At 38.2% G+C, this 20,230-nt stretch overlaps 3 protein-coding genes across 5 annotated transcripts; all 3 read left to right on the top strand.

The window, feature by feature from the left end:
* The first annotated feature begins 716 nt into the window (after positions 1-716).
* On the top strand, positions 717-6,087 carry LOC134744039 (zinc finger protein 287-like). Of its 2 annotated transcripts, XM_063677694.1 has the most exons (8): positions 717-918; positions 989-1,313; positions 1,413-1,511; positions 1,744-2,004; positions 3,390-3,588; positions 4,219-4,308; positions 5,251-5,397; positions 5,933-6,087. In XM_063677694.1, the coding sequence occupies exons 1-8, from the start codon at positions 793-795 to the stop codon at positions 6,069-6,071; spliced, it is 1,386 nt and encodes a 461-aa protein (XP_063533764.1). In that variant the 5' UTR covers positions 717-792; the 3' UTR covers positions 6,072-6,087. The 2 variants fall into 2 exon arrangements, with proteins under 2 accessions (XP_063533764.1, XP_063533763.1); XM_063677693.1 differs by having other exon boundaries at positions 989-1,511.
* A 1,157-nt stretch (positions 6,088-7,244) lies between these two features.
* Positions 7,245-16,221, top strand: LOC134744038 (zinc finger protein 846-like). Of its 2 annotated transcripts, none has more exons than XM_063677690.1 (6): positions 7,245-7,470; positions 7,554-7,956; positions 8,291-8,774; positions 8,936-9,025; positions 15,263-15,412; positions 16,042-16,221. In XM_063677690.1, the coding sequence occupies exons 1-6, from the start codon at positions 7,345-7,347 to the stop codon at positions 16,175-16,177; spliced, it is 1,389 nt and encodes a 462-aa protein (XP_063533760.1). In that variant the 5' UTR covers positions 7,245-7,344; the 3' UTR covers positions 16,178-16,221. The 2 variants fall into 2 exon arrangements, with proteins under 2 accessions (XP_063533760.1, XP_063533761.1); XM_063677691.1 differs by lacking the exons at positions 15,263-15,412; positions 16,042-16,221 and adding exons at positions 9,384-9,530; positions 11,859-11,997 and having other exon boundaries at positions 7,247-7,470.
* Positions 12,845-13,560, top strand: LOC134743854 (uncharacterized). The gene is made up of 2 exons (XM_063677479.1): positions 12,845-13,037; positions 13,120-13,560. The coding sequence occupies exons 1-2, from the start codon at positions 12,915-12,917 to the stop codon at positions 13,543-13,545; spliced, it is 549 nt and encodes a 182-aa protein (XP_063533549.1). The 5' UTR covers positions 12,845-12,914; the 3' UTR covers positions 13,546-13,560.
* Positions 16,222-20,230: the final 4,009 nt, after the last annotated feature.

Genomic DNA, 20,230 nt, shown 5'->3' with positions numbered 1-20,230 from the left:
TTGGAATTAGAAGTACGAAAAAACTTCGAGGTCAAAATTACCCATAAAATTATGATATTTTCATCTGGTATCCCTAACATGATTGTTATGCAGGTAAATTAAGAAGAAGTTTAAAAATGGCTGACCTCCGATTCCTACCTATCTACGTAATTTGGGCGGATAATTTTACAAATAATGTTTTGTTAATTTGCGTAAATAATTGTGATATTTTTATTGAAATCGTTTGATTCTACATTGCTTTGAGTGTAACGTAATTTTACGATGTTATTCTCACATATTGCGTTAAGAGGAAGGTGTAAAATACCGTACTTACGTGTGAAAGGTTATGATCTCATATTTTTGCTCAGAGCGGCTATTACAGCCGATTACAGAACAATTCACCAGTATTTTATCAAAGTTCAAGCATTCAAAACGCTAACCATCACTATATTTCATAAGAGAAAGCACAATTTCATACAAAACAACAACAATTAAACAAGCAACGAACAAACATGACATGTCACGTACTTATTTGTTTGCCACAACCTCGGTTGTGGCAGCGGTGGAAAAGTGAAACTATGACAAGGACAAACAATAACAGCGCTTTCTCTGCTACTCCTACTGAAAGATACATAAGACTATCCCGTTCGGTCATTTTCCCCCACTCCTCATGACCGATCCAGTTATACTAGATTCATGGTCATACATCATACATGTCATGTCAATTGTCAAATTAATTGTTGCGTTGTGTTGTGATGTTATGATATTATAAATAATTAAGTTTAATGTATACAATTTCGTGATAAAAAAATCATGATTAATATGTGTAGAACTTGCCTCGAAACTCCAGCTGATAAGCTTATTACGGAGCTAGAAAAGGGCTTAAGAAGGAGCAATAAAAACTGCTTCGAGATTATGGCGTTTTGCTTAGATATCAAGGTAAATATTTATTTCATAGCCTTTTTGAACACTCATCTATAATTATTACACATTTCTGCTACGATTACAGGTTACCCAAGACTCTAAAATAACAACGAATTTATGCAGCAAGTGTTACAGAAAAATCATAACATTTTATAAGTTTAAAGCCCTGTCTTTGAAAAATGATTCATATCTAAAGTCTCTGCATCCAGTTGTACAGTTAAACGATCAGAAACTATCTGTGTATGTAGATGAAAACGGTATTAAACACGAGAATTTCTTAGATTCAGAAGAATTTGGTCCCAGTTTAGTAGAAGATTGTAATGAGAGACTTAAAATAGAAATAGATGTTAAGAAAGATAACTTACTAGAAGATCTAGACATAGATGTTAAAAATGAGGATACTTTAGAAGGTGATGAGCCAGATAATAAAGATACTTTAGAAGGTGATGAGCCAGATAATATAGATACTTTAGAAGGTGATGAGCCAGATAATAAAGATACTTTAGAAGGTGATGAGCCCGATAATGAGTTAAATGACTTGAATGTTGAGCCTTTATGTGTTGTTCAAAAAGAAAAACCTGATAATGTTAAGAATACCAAAGGAAAAGGTAAGAACAAAGTATATGCCTCTATGTATGGTATGCTTCAATTTAGATTTGTAAGTCTTGTGGCTTGTAAGTAAATAAATAAATTTTAAATTTATTAATGTTGAAGTCAAATGTAGAAAACATGAAATTATGCTTTCTTCTTGTACTTTCTACAATTTATGCAACTAGTGACTTATGTTCATAACAAGTATGTATTCTCTCTGATTATATATTTTCCTTGCTTTTTTTCCAGTACGAAAAAAACGTACACGTCCAAGAAGAGTAAAATCACAAATAAAGGAAAATCCCAATCAAGAGCTGCAAGTGTGTGAGGAGTGCGGCAAATCTGTGCGTAACCTTAAAGACCACTCACTCCAGCATCTGCCGAAGGAGGAGCGCCCGAGGGTGCAGTGCAAGGCGTGTCCCAAGACCTTTGCCACCTATAGCGGCCGATACAACCATTACAAGTATACACATTTAGGGCTAAAGCCCAAATGTGATATTTGTAATAAAGGTAATAAGATTAAAATAGATAAGATATAACTTTGCTTTTGTGACACAAACAATAACAAGAGACAATAAAAAGTTGACAAGAAATAAAAAAAGAAAAGGCAACATACAATTTGACACTAATAGCAGTAATAACGAATTAATAATGTACGTATTTTATATTAGTAGAGGGTCATGTGTTGTGGTAAAGAATAGGCGCTGACTCAGCATAGATACTGTCCGTCAGAACAATGATCAGAATTTTTACAAGCTTTTTATTAACTTGCATGTACTTATGTATGTATGTACGGGTCAAATCTTGAAAGTTGAATTTGACCCACTTCCCGACTTGTAATAAAGCTGAAAACTTGCATACATATGTAAGTCGGGTGACAATGCAATATTATGGTACCATCGAGCTTATCTGATGATGGAGACAGGAGGTGGCCATAGAAACTTTGTGATATAACAACAAAACCTTATTGTGTTTGGGGTTTTAGAACCAAAGCCACCAAGCTTGTACCAAAAATGAAATTTTTGCCAAAAACTTATTAAATAATAAATAAATACAGTGTAAACTCCCTATTGAGGATTTGAGATAGCGAATAACTCTTTATAACAATAAAGTGCTCAGTTCCTTGAAACTCATAATGAAAAGTACACTGTAGGTTGTAGCAATCGCTCATGATTTTCATGAACCTGGAGTTTTAGTGCTAATTCACACTTGACAGACTGATCAACGTCACCCGGCGCGGCGGTTTACTACGAAACTTTCGATACAATAAAATTTAGCAAACTCTTTAATGATGATAACGATGTGCAACTTACCCAATGTTTCTCGTTTGAGAACTGTTTAAATAATTTCTAATAGACACACATAGGCATCGACCATAGATATCTAAATCTATATTTCTATGACATTGACTGAACATTAGTAATCCATCATGTTTAGAAATAAAGCAAAAAATCAGTCTAAATCATAGTGGTATTGTTAGCAGATGTCTCTGCTTCAAACAGACATGAGACTAATATCGACTACTTACTAGCTTTTGTCCGTGACTTCATCTGCGCGGACTTAGTAAATGCAGCTGAAGCCACCTGAAGCTGAAGCTGAACTGCACTGAGTATAGCGCCTGGAAATTTTTTGGACATATTTTGCACACAAATTAGCAGGCACTTCATTAATTATCTCAATTCCACCCCGCTTTTCACTTTCTTAATGGATGATTTTCGGGATTAAAACTATCCTATGTCCTTCTCCGGGACTCAAACTATCTCTATGCCACATCTATATCTGTTCAGTGGTTTAAGCGTGAAGAGGTAACACACAGACAGACAGACTTTCGCATTTATAATATCGCATTTATAATATTAGTATAGATAAATGAATGAGCAATGTTGAATTTGCAGTGGTGAGATGTCTGAACGTGCACAAGATGCAAGTGCACAACCCAAGCGCACTACCGTACAGCTGTGTCTCGTGTGAGCGTCGCTTCGTGACGCAGTCCGCGCTCGACGTACACATGGTCGCTCACACTAAGGACCCGAAGTTTCAGTGTGATATATGCCAGAAGAAGTTCCGCTTGAAACACCTTGTTTTAACACATATGTAAGTTACGTTTACTAATTGTGACGTTTTGAACCAAAAGGTACCACATTGTCGCTTGTTGATAAATTGATTTCTAATTGAAGCTATATGGAAATAGCGCCTTACTGACAAGCGACAATAAGTACCCTTTTGGTTGAAAATGGCACAATTATTTGTGGCTTTCTATCACAGAAGGGTTATGCTTCAAGTGCAATAAGGACCTTTTTATCTGAAATTCCAACAGAAACAGAAATGGCCTTAATGCACATGAAGCATAAGGTCCCTTCTCCGATGGAAAGCCACATTTATTCTCTCATTCAAACTCACTGTATACTTAAACTGTTTTAATCTCCTGCTTTACGTACATCATCTCTGTGACATGATATTTATTATAGTTTGAATCTTCTCAAATGATTTTTACGCCAAAGACCCTAATCTGTTAAACAAAAGCCATTGTTTATTTTATGTGAGCGCGTGGCCATTGTGTCTTAGTGCGTGGCACGCGCACACACAATGGCCACGCGCTCTCACAAAAGAAACAATGGCTTTTGTCTTTGGCGTATAAATCATTTGAGAAGATTCAAACTATATGTAATTATGTATTTTAAATATCTTGTGTGACTGATTACTAATTTATGTTGTTTATTTTAGACGGAAGATCCATGAAAATGAAAAGAATTATCAATGTGATGTGTGTGCTAAGACTTTTTTCGAGAAAGTATTACTTCAGAGACATGCAAAGTAAGTAAGGGCTGTAGACCTCACGATAAGCTTAGAAAATGTAAAAGTTGAAAATACTTAGTTCATTGAGTCATTATCACAGTGAACTCACAATGGTCTTAAGCGCCTAGATCCTATTGGTGCTTATTGCCAATTTCCGCAATTTGAAAACTGGATTGACAATAAAAAAACTTGTTTAATGTTATCACATTACTTTAATTTTATCACAGTACTGTCTTGGACATGAGGAAAAATAATATAATATAAGTTGAAGACTTAAAACGTGATTTATGCTAATAACATAATAAAGCAACGTAGCAAAAAACTTGTTTTCCGTGCATCAGAAATGAAAAAAAAAAAAAAACCTATTTAGGGTTCTTTAGTAATTTTTCTGTATCCTCGTAAGTATGGATGGTATAGAAAGAATGCCAATCTCTTATGGCAGAATTGTTGCAAAAGTGACCTCTTTCAGCTTTAAATAATAGTTCCTAATCCCTCCGGTGGCGCTAGTTAGGTTCTGGGACATGAGTATAACATGAACCATATAAGGCAACAAATAACCCGACCAAATTACGTAGGTTGTTTTTGTCAGTATTTCGGTGTACGGTGGCGCCGCCTAATTACTGTTTTTTGATGGACACTTTTCATACATAGAGATTTGGCTCCTTTATATAGTCTCCATGCTCGTAAGATTTACTTTCCAGGGCTTTTTGCACAACCTTTTTTTTTTATTCTTTTTTTTATGTTAGCCTTTATTGCTCAATAATTTATTTAGTTTTTCCTCTCATTGTTTTTCTTAATTTTGTGTCCGGCGTGTCCTGAGACAGAAAGGCCTCTTCCAGATTCTTCCATTCCTCTCTGTCGTTAGCTTTTTTGGACCATTCTGTTCACAACCTTGCATAAAATACGGCAATCTGAATTTAGAAGAATGGCCTGTTACTTAAGGTTCACTTTTGCCTACAGGACGCACTCTAAGAAGCGGTTGTACAAATGCAATGAGTGTGGCCTAGCCCTCAAGACGAAGGATACACTGAAGAGTCACCTCTTGATCCATCGCAGTAACAAGGAGTATCCGTGTGAACTGTGCAGCAAGCGCTTCCAAAAACTAGAGTACAAAATATTTATTTAATTATATAGTCTGTCTCTGTATAGCCATTAATTTCTATCTTAATCAGTATTGACGCAAATAATTTTAACTATAAAACTCCCGTGAGACTCAAACATATTAGATTATTTTTAAACGGGTCACTCACGTATTATTAACAACGAAACGAAACGAAACATGTCGAGCTATTCGACTTAATAATACGTGAGTGTCGTGAGTGACGCAAATAATGTCCTAAAATGAGGTCGGGATTCTAACGCGGTTATCACACTCATGCGGATTTGCACGCCGCTCCGATATGTGAGCGAGACAGCGCTATGCACGTGTAGCGATGTCCGCTCTTGCATCCGCATCCTGGGAGGCAGTTAGAGTCGTTGGAGATACCTACCCCATACTCTAGCGTCGGCGTTTAGTCACTATGGAAGAAAGTGTCGCTGCGTACCTGCGCCAACGCTGCGTCGAGCAGCAGCTAACTATAGAGTTGACTAGACGCCGACGCTAGCGTGTGATCTTTCTCAAAAGTGTTGGATATTGTTTCAGCTACTTGCGGTGCCACATGGTGACCCACACGAAGGAGAAGCGTTTCGAGTGCCGGTTCTGCGGCGTGCGCTTCGGTCGCTCGCACCACCGCAGTCGCCACGAGTCCACCGCGCACCAGAAACAGCTAAAAGCCGAATAAACGATTATTACACTTTTACGCTTTATTTATACCCAGTGACGAACTAGAATTAAATTATTTTTTAATAAATTCGTTCGAACGGCCATCTAATAACCACTCCACACTCGTGCGCGAATCGCGGCGCGAAGCCGCGAACGCGAGTGTGGAGTCTAGTTCGCTAATCAACGAAATCGATGCCACACTCGCGTTCGCGGCTTCGCGCCGCGTAGTCTGGAGCGGGCTTTAGGTATATGTGTGTGAGGTAAAGTAATAGTTTCTGAACATGAAAAAATAGATTAAATAAGTGAACTAGCCAGAAACACTAAAACAGATCTAGGATTTTCATCAGGCATCCTAGTTCTGTGGCTTATACAAAGAAAGTGTCGCCTATGAACATTGAAATTTCTTTACCCGTCTTTATAGATTTTGCAAATTGGAGCGAGAGAACGACGAACAATGTGCTTCAAGTTAGGCTAGGCACGCACGAGCAACTTTTGTCTCCTCAACTATTTTAAAAATCTAAATCCGTGATTTTAACTAGCTATGGGTAGTATGAAAGTGCGACAGAGACAAAAAAAAGTTGCTCGTGTGTGTGCTCTACGAGCTTGAGACTTCTGCCTTCGCAAGTAGTTGAGTCTTTACTTTTTCCAGTTACAAACACCATGTGTTGTGTGTATTGTATGTATGGAAAGTTTAAGATTTCTGTTGACTTCGTGAATTATCCCTAAGGCCCCATTCGCAGAGCTTTTTCAACGCGCGTTAAAAAAGCGTTTAAATGACACAAATGGAAACGTGTGTATTTATTCACACGGTGGATAGCGCTTTTTATCAAGCGTTGTTGGATTTTCAACATTAAGCCTTGGGCTTTAAATCGAATTTAGCGTGCGGGCAGATTCAAGCGCTTTATTAACGCGCGTTGAAAAAGCTCTCGTGCGAATGGGGCCTAATTCTCATTTTGTTAAATCGAGCACAAAAATAAATAAAAAATATTAATTTTATTTTGTAAAGTCCGTCGAAACACAAGTCGTAAAAATAATAATCAGTCAAGAAAACTGCATGCGCATAATATTGCTTGTGCTCAATTTATGCTAGTAGTTCCGTCTATCCACCAGAACTTACCAAAGAGTATATATATAACCACTAACTTACTTGTATCGTGTAGAAGCTGCTTGTCCGAAACGAAACGCAAGTTGTCACTGTCAAAATGGTTGATGTGTTGTGCATTACTGTGTTTAAATTGCTGAATTATCAATATTTTAGCTTTTTTACTCAATTTCTAACCGAAAAATACTAAATGATGAACATGTGCAGAACTTGCCTCAAAACTCCAGCTGATAAGCGTATTTTGGAGCTGGAGAATGTCATAAAAGATGGCAACAAGAACTCTTTCCACATTATGCTGTTTTGTTTAGATATAGAGGTAAAAAATATTTGTGTAAGGCTTTGTTTTTTCTCTCATGGACTCATTTACAATCAACTTGACATATTTCACTTCAATTACAGGTCATCGAAGACTCTAAAATAACAACGAATTTATGTAACAATTGCTACAGAAAAATCATATCGTTTTACAAGTTTAAGGCCCTATCTCTGGAAAATGATGCATATTTAAAGTCTCTGAAACCAGCTGTACAATTGGAAGACCAGAAATTGTCTGTGTACGTGGATGAAAACGGAATTAAACATGAGAATATCTTAGATCCTGATGATTTTGGCCCCAGTCTCTTAGAAGACAATGCAGAATTTAAAATAGAAGTAGAGATTGAGGAAGAAAAGTCATTTGGAGATACAGAAATACATGTTAAGAATGAAGATACATTGCAAGATTCAGAGTCAGATGAAGAGCCGTTGAGTGTGGTACAGAATGTTAAATATGAAAATGTCAAAAATGATTATAATGAAAATGGTATAAAATACATTACAATTTACATTTGTGGTTGTTGTGTGGTGCTATTGCACCAATTTATCTTAATCTCAACTGTTCTAGGAAAGCAGTCTCTAAAAATTGCTGCGCTGGTAAATTTTTACATGTGCTCGATATATAAAACAAAACTAAATTTCGGGAAAAGTGAAAGTAAACATTAAAAACTGTATTTAAGGTTTACTTTTTTGAAAATTTGACAAATTTCATAGCAAAATTTATAAGCGCAACAATGGTACCATATGCTTCATATGACATCACTATGTGTGGTGATGTGACTAACTGCTTTTTTTGTATTCTTATTTTCAATTTTGTCTAGCAGCAGTGCACAAAAAACGGAGGCATCCCAAAAAAGTAAAACTACCAAAAAAAGGAAAGGTGAAAGAAGAGTGTCAAGTGTGTGAGGAGTGCGGCAAGTCCGTCCGTAACCTCAAGGGTCATTCCCTTCTTCACCAACAAAAGGGTGAGAGGCAGATGATTCAGTGTAAGCTCTGCCCGAAACTCTTCAGTACTGATTCAGGTCGCCACAAACATTACCGTAACATCCATTTAGGCTTATCTAATGTAAGAAAATCTATATGTGATATTTGTAATAAAGAGGTTAAATATCTGAAGGGACACATAAGGATGATGCATAATCGGGAAAGTTTACCATATGGCTGTGTGTCATGCGACCGCCGTTTCACGTGCCGTTCGGCACTTGAGAAACACATGGCCCAACATGTTGGCGTGCCAGAAATACCATATGAGTGTGATATATGCAAAAGGAGGTTCCGCAATAAGAATCTTGTCTCAAAACATATGTGAGTTCCATTTGAATGAGTTTTGGTTCTAGGTTCTAGTTTATTTATAAATGACAATAAAATAAAATAGTTATATCTTCTATTCTAATGTAACATACTAATAGTATCCTTGTAACTGTTTCTTTGATTATTAGTTTAATTAATTATGATCTTTGTTTCAGACGGCAATTCCATTTAAATGAAAAAAATTATCAATGTGAAATCTGTTCTAAGACTTTTTTCGAGAAACGACCATTTATTATTCATATGGAGTAAGTATCATAGTATTCTAATATATATAATTATTAGTATGTAGTCTGTGATATAATATACGCGGTGAAATTTAATCAGTGATCAGAAACCAGTTTTTCTAATTCAGTAATCGATGGTGATCACATTTATTAAGCATTTTTTATCATACCTATTTTTAAGGTGATTTTTATTTTATTTTATGAAAATAGGATCTGGCTTAAAGGACTGCCCTCTTAAGTCATAAATTCCAAGAGAACAACAATTTGACACTATTAGCAGGATTGTAATGGAAACCTACACTAGCGCCATGTGTAATACAAACCCCAATTTGCGTTAAAAGTCTTATTTGTTTTTATCACATACCGGCTTGGCTTACAGGACGCACTCTAAGGAGCCGCTATACAACTGCAAGGACTGCGGCCTAGCCCTCAAGACAAGGGAAACGCTGAGGCGTCACTGCTTGCTCCATCGTAATGACAAGGAGTTCCCGTGCGAATTATGCAGCAAGACATTTCGAAATCTCGCGTAAATTTTACAGACAATTTGAACAGTTATATCACCTTATATCCTTGTCCACCATATAAAATTTTCCTGTTTTTATTTGGAACCTTATTGCCTTTATAACTATTAAAAAAGGCAGATGGCGCTGCAATCGTTAAAAAACATATCTTTAAATATGGATCATTTATTGGCAAGGTTTTGATACTGTCGAATAATTTAATCTCATGGTCAGTTCTAGCTGTTATCTTCATTATACCCGTACCGATTCGCTAGCAAGCATTAGATTAGACAGATCTTATTCGAAACCGGCATTTTAAGGATCAAACAATATCCAAACACGCGTTGGTAATTTTTCAACTTTTTGACTAATTGACTAAACTGCATTTTCTAGCTCTGTATCATACTTATCATGCGGATCCGCAGGCCACTCCGATATGATGTGAGCAATACATCGCTATGCATATACCTAGTCGGCTCATAAGTTCTGTCACTGGCCTTTAAAATTTAAATTTGGAACTCCTAAAACAAAAACCGTTCTGCATTTGAATTTCGAATCTTTATTAAATATTTGAGTAGTATAATTTTGCAATTTTCTGTTTTCTTCAACATGGAGTGGACGCTTAAAGATAGCCGTACCGCAATAATTGCACTATATCGTTGTGGTCACTCGCCGACTAAAATTTTTAAGCTACTTGAAAATTTAAAATTCTCTCTAAGATTTGTGTATCGTACCATAGAAAGATACAGTGGGGTCTCTAGTTTAAATGACAAGAAAAGAAGCGGTCGTCCGCGTACAGCTAGGACTCCAGCGGTTGTACAAGCAATTAGGGCACGCATTGCCAGAAATCCCGCTAGGAAACAAAAAGTTATGGCCCTCCAGATGGGTTTGAGCAAAAACACGGTGAAAAGAGTGCTTAATCAAGACCTGAGACTTCGTGCTTATAAACGAAAAACTGGCCATCTTCTCAATGGTCGGCTTAAAGCTTTAAGGCTTAAAAGATCTAAAGCTTTATTGAAGAAGTACGCTAAAAATAAGCACCGTTGTATACTGTTTTCGGACGAGAAAATTTTTGACATAGAAGAAAACTGTAATAAACAAAATAATAGAGTGTACGCTCGCAATAGTAAAGAAGCGTCTAATAGCATTCCCCGTATTCATAGAGGTCATCACCCTTCATCTGTGATGGTTTGGCTGGGAGTTTCTTATGCGGGCGTCACTAGTATGCATTTTTGTGAGAAAGGAGTAAAAACTAGTGCCAAAGTGTACCAAGACACGGTGTTGACTAATATTGTGAAACCACTATCCCATACGATGTTTCTAAACCAGCATTGGGTTTTCCAGCAGGACTCTGCTCCAGCCCATAAGGCAAAGTCTACACAAGCCTGGCTCGCCTCCAATAAAATCGACTTTATACGGCATGAAGATTGGCCCTCCTCTAGCCCAGATCTTAATCCTTTAGACTATAAAATATGGCAGTATTTAGAGTAAAAGGTGTGCTCAAAACCTCATGCAAATCTAGACTCACTGAAAAAATCTCTTGCTACGGCAGTGGCCAATATCGACATGAAAGTGGTGCGTGAATCCATTGACGACTGGCCACGAAGACTTCAAGCCTGTGTAGATAATTATGGCGGTCATTTTGAATAAATTTTATACATTTAGATTCTCTAGTTTATAAGCTTTCAAACGCTGTACAAATTATACGGAATAAACTTAAACTTTTGATTTTATTTGATACTATGTATATGACAGAACTTATGAGCCGACTAGGTACACACGGTGGTTAAAAAATAAGTGCATTCCCGTTGTCAGGGAGGTTTTGGGTATATACTGAGCAACTTTTACTACCCAGAAATCGCGAAAAACAAATTGTCTGTTTCATACATTTTGGCTGGTCCATTTTCTATGGGAGGGTAAATTTTTTTTTTCGCGATTTCGTGGTTGGTCCTATAGTAAAAGTTGCTCAGTATATGATTATTATTATTTGTAATGCAGGCAGGCAGTTTAAACAACTGATAATGCCTGTATCCAGAGTCATAAACCGAGTTCTCAGTGTTGAGTAGAATTTGCTTTGTGCTTATCTAATTTATTCTTAAACTCATTGACACTTTGGGCCGCTACTACATCCTCTGGGAGTTTGTTCCAAGCGTTGACCACTCTGTTGCTAAAGAAGTGTCTATGAGGATTATTGTAGTAGTATATAATCTTAAAACCTCCCTGGCAACGGGAAGGCACTTATTTTTTGGCCACCCTGTATATAGCAATATCCCTCACCCAAGCGGCGTGCAGATCCGCATCCAATATGAAGACCGTCTAATGGAAGGCAGTCATAGTATTGGTTATTGTTTCAGCAACTTGAGATGCCACATGGTGACCCACACGAAGGAGAAGCGTTTCGAATGCCGCTACTGCGGTGTGCGCTTCGGCCGCTCGCACCATCGCAGTCGACACGAGTTCACCGCGCACCAGCAGCTAAAAGACGAATAAACAATCATTTTAAACTTGTATATCAATTTTTTCCAACCCCCGAATCATTAGTTTCTGGACCTACACGAAAAAGTAGATGGTATATATTGTTAACTAGGTAAACTAGCTCATACAAAGAAAATGTCGCCTGTGAATATTGCAGACTTAAGTTAAACATTGAAATTTCTTGCCTGTGTATATAGATTATGCATATTCTTTACCAGCCTCTCTATAGGTCTAGCGAGAGAGCGACGAAGAATGTGATTCAAGTTTGAGCTTTCTGCTTGCGCAAGTAGCCTGTGAAGTAGCTTGCTCCAGTTACAGTGCAAGTAAAATAACCACCGCTATGTGCTAATCGATATTGTTTGTATGGAAAGTTTAACCCTTAAATGCATGATTTTTTGTATAACTTTTTAATAAATTGAAATAGATGTGTCATGCTGTATAAAAGTAATAAATGTGATTTTGGATAGCTGCATATTGAGCCACGGACCATCAAATATACGATGCATATATACATCATTATGCATTTAAGGGTTAAGATTTCTGTTGATTAACGTGAATATATCTATCAATTATAGTTGCTACGATCAGCCCTAATTCTCATTTCGTTAAAAAATAATTTCCAAATTCCGTTGAAACACAAGTCGTAAAAAATTATCAGTTAGAAACACCGCATGCGCATACTGTTGTGCTATATTTATGCTAGTAAAGTACTCATTTTTATCCACCAGAACTTCCTTGCATCGTGTATAAGCTCCATAAATCCCCCAAATCACATTTCAATATCAACGCGTGTGTGCGAAACGAAACGCAAGTTTGTCACTGTCAAAACAGTTTGTTGATGTGTTGTGTTGTGCTTTACTTTACGGCGGCTAAATAAGTTATTTTCTAATGGTTTAGCTTTTTTTATTCAATTTCTAACCGAGAAATACTAAAGTATGAACATGTGCAGAACCTGCCTCAAAACTCCAGCTGATAAGCGTATTTTGGAGCTGGAAAAGGTCATAAAAGATGGTAACAAGAACTCCTTCCATGTTATGCTGTTTTGTTTAGATATAGAGGTAAATATTTGTGTAAGGGTTTGTTTTTTCTTTCAAGGACGGGTTTATCACCAACTTACTATATATTTTACTTCAATTACAGGTCATCGAAGACTCTAAAATAACAACAAATTTATGTAACAACTGCTACAGAAAAATCATATCGTTTTACAAGTTTAAGACTTTATCCCTGAAAAATGATGCATATTTAAAGTCTCTGGAGCCAGCTGTGCAGTTGGAAGACCAGAAATTGTCTGTGTACGTGGATGAAAACGGAATTAAACACGAGAATTTCTTAGATCCTGATGATTTTGGCCCCAGTCTTGTAGAAAACAATGCAGAATTTAAAATAGAAGTGGAGGTTAAGGAAGACAAGCCATTAGAAGATACAAAAATACATGTTAAGAATGAAGATACATTGCAAGATTCCGAGTCAGATGAAGAGCCGTTGAGTGTGGTACAGAAGGTTAAATATGAAAATTATTGTAAAGAAAGTGGTAAAAACTATGATTCTACTAATACAATTTAGATTTGTGGTTGTTGTGTACATAGCATTTACATAAATTCTAAATCTTTACTGTCCTAGGAAAGCAAAGGCACTAAAAATGCCAATAAGAATTAGTGTGCTGTTGCTGCACTTTTATATATCTAAACATACTTGATTTTTAAAAGTAGACTCCCTAAAACTATTCTAAGCTATGTGAGGTTGGGCGTTAAAGGAATCAACTAGGTTCAAGTTTAGACATGTAATTGCTTGAATTACATAAGTAACAGCTTATATAGTAGAGCGGTACCAGTCAACCATAGGGCCAAATGTCTCTACACTAGGTAACACCTTTTCCTTTTGTCTAGCACCAGTACGCAAAAAACGCGGACGTCCCAAAAAAGTAAAGGTTAAAGAAGAGCGGCAAGTGTGCGAGGAGTGTGGCAAGTCCGTTCGTAACCTTAAGGTTCATTCCCTTCTTCATCGGCGAAAGGGTGAGAGGCTCATGGTGCAGTGTAAGCTGTGCCCGAAGCTCTTTTATACTGAACCAGGTCGAAATAAACATTACCGTAACATCCACTTAGGCTTAACTGATGTAAGCAAATCTGTATGTGATATTTGTAATAAAGAGTTCAGAAATCTGAAGGGACACATAATGATGATGCATAATCGGGAAAGTTTACCATATGGCTGTGTGTTGTGCGAGCGTCGGTACATGTGCCGCTCGGCGCTTGATAAACATATGGCCAAGCATGTTGGTGTGCCTGAGCTTCCATATGAGTGTGATATATGCAAAAGGAGGTTCCGTTTTAAGAATATTGTCTCAAAACATATGTAAGTTCCATTTAAATCAGTTTTTTTACTATTTTAATTATAAATAATATTCATTATCAACTCCAAGATACTGAAATAAAATTGTTATGTATTTTAAAGTATTAATTGCTTGCTGTGCCTCACCTGACTATAAATTACATTTATAAAATAACTTTTTAACTGTTATTTTGATTATTAGTTTAATTAATTGTGATGTTTATTTCAGACGGAAGTACCATTTAAATGAAAAGAATTATCAATGTGAAATCTGTTCAAAGACTTTTTTCGATAAACAACCATTTATTGATCATATGGAGTAAGTACCAACACAGTAGTCTAATTTATATACCCACTATGCATTATGACAAAAAATCCATTTTATGCCAAAAATACCTTACATCATTCTGGAAAAGAGGTGATCGATTGTTATCAAACATAACTAAGAACTTAACTTTCACGTAAAAAAACGGCATCGAAATCGGTCTATCTGTTTGAGAGCGACGATGCCACAGACAGACAGACATTGGCGTCAAACGTATCCCCTCCCCCTCCTTTTGCGTGCATAAATAACTGCTGATAGTAAGAAAGGACTGATATATTATAAAAAATTAGTTAAAATTGGCCACGGATTGGACGCACGCGGCGGCAATGCGGGCAGCGGGGCGTTGTAAGTCGTGTAAGCCGTAAGCCTCGCCGCCCGCCGCCGCCGACGTTCAAAACAGGGTCTACCGTTATCTGCCTCTCTATCACTCATACATAGTATACATACTCTAGCGACAGAGGGGCGGATAGCGAGAAGCCTTCTTTATTCATCTACATTTTGCTGAAGTCGCTCAACGCGCGCGCGGTACGAGCGGGGTGCAGGTGGTTCGCGCTCGCGCCGCTCTTTTCATTTCCACCATATTTAGAACTGTATACCCTACGACTGAAGACACACTTTGTCCCGCAGCTCGCACTCTGACGAGCGACGATACAAATGCAAGGAGTGCGGCCTAGGCCTCAAGACACAGGGCACACTTCGAAAACACATGATTGTGATTCACAGTGACGTCAGGAAGTACCCGTGTACAGTGTGCAGTAAGAGCTTCAAGATATCAGCGTAAGACCGCCATTTTTTTTTGTATACCTAGTCTGGTAAAGTTCACGCCAGTTTGGTACTCCGAGGGCGGACAGGTCTATTAGGGCTTCGTCACTCCAGCGGTATCTGGGAAGCCGGCGCCGGACGAATGTTTCATCATTCAGAATAGCGCGGACTGGCGTTCTCTTGTCCAAGTTCCTTTTTGGGTCTATGAGCCAATGAAGTAAGGAAGTCTGGTAAACTAATTAGTCAGTAGAAAATGTTTAGGTACTTACATTGGTATAATTTTGGTCCTTTGCGCTTTTTAGGGTTCCGTACCCAAAGGGTAAAACCGGGACCCTATTACTAAGACTCCGCTGTCCGTCTGTCTGTCACCAGCTAGACAGTTGAAATTTTCACAGATGATGTATTTCTGTTGCCGCTATAACAACAAATACTAAAAACAGAATAATATAAATATTTAAATGGGGCTCCCATACAACAAACGTGATTTTTTTTACAGTTTTATTCCGTAAGGGTTCCCTTCGTGTGCGAGTCCGACTCGCACTTGGCCGGTTTTTTCTAATTGGCTGCCTGTTTTTACTGACCAATTGTTTTGCCAGACTTAGCGAAACATGGTTAATCTCAAAGGATCTCATTGGGCGTTTCAGGATCCTAAAGGACCACATGCGAACACACACGAAGGAGAAGCCTTACCCGTGTCGATTCTGCGACATGCGCTTCGGCCGCCGACACCATCTCAAGCGACACGAGTTCACCATTCACAAGAATATGAAAACAGAATGAGTTGCAATCTCTTCAAAAGTTACAGTTGAAACTCGGCCTGACGTGGCACAGGTAAATATTTTGTAATGATAATCTTCATATACAGTCAATGTGGTTGGCAACTGTCAAAGGTTTGCATAATAGATGGCGCCATTGTTCTATGAGATTTGGCTTAAAAGGGCCTGGCATCCAAGCCATAATATATAAAACAACCGGCCAAGTACGAGTCGGACTCGCGCACGAAGGGTTCCGTACCATTACGGTAAAATACAGCAAAAAAATCACGTTTGTTGTATGGGAGCCCCATTTAAATATTTATATTATTCTGTTTTTAGTATTTGTTGTTATAGCGTCAACAGAAATACATCATCTGTAAAAATTTCAACTGTCTAGCTATCAAGGTTCATGAGATACAACCTGGTGACAGACAGACAGACGGACAGCGGAGTCTTAGTAATAGGGTCCCGTTTTTACCCTTTGGGTACGGAACCCTAAAAAAGAACAAGAATTTGACACAATTCTAGGGCTTGTCAGGGCAAGCTATGCTGGCGCCATCTGTAAAATAATTCGGCCGCCAACAACACCTCAAGCGACACGAGTTACCATACACAAGAATATGAAAGCCGAATAAATTGATCACGCGATACAGTTTAAAACTCGACTAGCCGTTGTTGCACAGGTATCCTGTATCTGTAATGAGGGCTACCGCGTTTAATTTCGCCGGTAGGGGCGCTAGTGTAGATGGAGGTCTTTCAAAATGTCAAATGCATAGAAGTTTGGGGGGTTTCAAGCTTTTTTATCGGAAATTTTCACTCCTTATTGTAATTGGTTCCCCGCGATACAGGCAGTCTGGCACTGCCTAGTGCGGAGACCCCTGGAATGTCTGTAACCTTTAGCTAAAAAAATAAATGATCTTTATTCTTATTCATAATTGTGGTAAATCGGTAAATAACTATAGCTCAATAAATGTTAGTGGTTTAAAAAAAAGTGCCAACTAAAATATATGCAAAATTCTCTCAATCACTATCTGCAAAGATAGATATAACTCCGTAATAGATGGATACAGTCTAAGGAAAAAACGTGCCTCGAAAATCACGAAAATTTGATTCTCAATCAGATGGCGCCACTAGTTTTGACCTACTCTCGTATAGAGGGCGTTGACGGGCGTGGGCGTCTTTATCCCGTGCAGGAGTGCAGAGGTGACTACGGTCGCTATGTATTCCTTTATTAGCACGAAAGGGTGGCGGCTTCGGCCGCCAGGCGCCCCCCTTATGATTGTAAATGTGCAGCTACAGGTGGTTGGCACTTGGTAGCCTTCATCCGGTCTAGTGAGATGGTACTCATACATGTTATAGTAGCTAATAGATATTATGTAACTCTTATTTATGATTGATGGAAGATGCCATCATCCTTAGAAATATATAGACATAAAAGATAGAGGTTTAAACTCTCATACTTAGTGGTAGACACTTAGTGATGCGTCATTTCATATAAACCCTTTTAACCACAGATGGTGCATAAGGCAGATGAGCGAAGCAGATTATCAAGACTACAACTGGACTGTGAGGTAGGACTAACCACTCCTCAACCCTCACATACAATACCATTTATTCCTATTGTCGCGGCGTTCTGGACTATTAAATATTATGGTAGTCTTGTATATTTGCTTGTCTATAGTGTTCATTATGAGAGCGTCGCGACAACATTGTCGCTTGTTGATAAGGTTTATTTCTAACTGAAGCTATATGGAAATAGCGCCTTACTGACAAGCGACAATAAGTACCCTTTTGGTTGAAAACGGCACATATAACTGGCATAACAAATAACAATTTGTACTATTTCAGGCAAGTGCGCCACAGTCAAGAGCTGACACTCCCAAAAAGGAAGCACTGATCTAGAAGAAATTGTCCAAGTCCAAAGCTCTGTACATTTTACTAAGTATCCCTTGAAATTAAGAATTTCTCTCGGCGGGGGATTATTTGCCAAATTGGTGAAGTTAGCGATGGGTGGACGGGTGAGTTAACTCGGGACAGGATCCAGTCAAGTGACGTACTAGAGAGGCCTATGCGCAAGCGATTAAGAGGCTGAAAACCTAGATTGTTGTAATGGAAAATTCCTGATATATTTTTTTTATTTTTTTTATTAATTCAAAAAATTTACACAGCATTACAGCGAACTAATAAACTGAGAAATTTATAACAGAAAGTATTTATACAACTAGGTACATGATACAGTCTAGAAAGGACAACAGAACAAATGTAAGAAAGAAAAACTAATACAAAACAGATGATTCACGCTTATCCATCGCCTCACAGACATTCTTTACACAGATCCATCCAACTACTTGCAAATAAATCACATTCCGGTGCTGATGCGAGGAGCGCGTTGATATATTGTAGAGCGCGGACAAGTGGTGATTTGCCATGAGACATAGTGCGCGTTTTAGGCACAGCTAAAATAGGTGAGGACTTCGCGGTCGTAAATTAAATTGGGCCTTAGCTATAGATGGAACGAACAGGCGTACGAGCTGTGCAACCAGTTCAAGGCAGTCCGAGTTCCCCCGTAAGACATTACATGCAGTAGTCAAGAGCCCGTAGTTACGCCTTACCTCTAAGGAATTAAACCCCAAAACGCCAAGCAGGAACTTTGATGGGTACAAATATGGGTAATACCCGTGAATCTTCTTATATAAGAACCGCAGAAAGGCTTTTTGGATTTTTTCCAGAAGCAGGACGTACTTGTCTTCATGCGGGCTCCAAACGACCGAGGCAGCTTCAAGTTTACTCCGAACTAACGCAGTGTACACTAATTTAATAGCCCTGACGTCATCAAAATCTCGCGCATTCCGAACTACAAACCCTAACCTCTGGTAGCAATTATTGGCTAACGCTTTCATGTGCTCATGAAAGTTGAGCTGCGTGTCGAGGATGACACCCAAGTCACGTATAGACTCGACACGAGTTATGGGATCAGGACTTAGCAGGTATTGGGCGTATAAGGGACTATTGGCACGGCTGAAAGTCATCACGGAGCACTTTGATTTGTTAAAAAGGAGCTTGTTGTCAATGCTCCACTGATGAAGGCGGTCAATATCCTCCTGCAAAGACACACAGTCGGGCAATTGCTGCACTCCATAAATGAGCTTTAGGTCGTAAGCATATAATAAACATCTGGCATACTTAGGGACTGCAGCTAAGTCAGTTATCATTAAGCCAAATAGAAACGGACCTAAAATCGAACCCTGATATAAAAAAACGAAGATCCCGAAGAGGAAAGATCATAGACCATGCACACTATAGAACACTCTGAACATGGTTAAAAGTATAGATTTGAGAAATTTCGCTACTACCTGCCTATTGTTGATATTGTTATTAAAGTTGATAAACCATCATTGGACGTTATTTTACCTATATACTATACCTACTTGATTATTTTGCCCACACAGAAAAAAATATCTTTATGAACTGTTCACCAAGGCCGCGACCCGTGATAGTTACATTCTAAATAAACTCATTTAAAACTTAATGGGTCAGACTCAGCAACCTAAACTACATATTCATTAATTCATATATTATGAAGGAAGAATAAACAGGTTGTATTTTACAACAAAAAAAACACATTTACATACATTAACTTTTTTGAGACATTTCTTTGAGATGATATACTCAGTCGATGTCCTCATAAAATTTAGATTAATTAAATTAAATTAAATATTCGTTTATTTCAGGCCTGGGCCCCATAAAAATGTTGTTAGTAACAATGCCTTAATAATAAATAATAGATTTCTAAAAAGGAAATTAAGAACACAGTCGATTTCATCCCATAGTCACTGTCAGATGCAAGATGGTTGTCCTCAGTCACTCTGTCAGATGCAAGATGGTTGTCCTCGGTCACTGTCAGGAGTAACAGAAGTAGTTGGTATAATGTGATATTGGTTTTTTCCCGACTTTCCCGCGTACCGGAAGACGAGCTGTCAGTAGGCCTCCAACAAGATGGAGCGACGACCTGGTGAAGGTCGCGGAAATTCGGTGGTTGCGAGCGGCACAGGATCGGTCGGAGTGGCGAGCCTTGGGG

This window comes from Cydia strobilella, chromosome 9 (assembly GCF_947568885.1).
Source record: "Cydia strobilella chromosome 9, ilCydStro3.1, whole genome shotgun sequence".
NCBI lineage: Eukaryota > Metazoa > Arthropoda > Insecta > Lepidoptera > Tortricidae > Cydia > Cydia strobilella.
The sequence above is the reverse complement of the archived record's forward strand: the minus strand, read 5'-3'. Positions and strand labels throughout refer to the sequence as shown.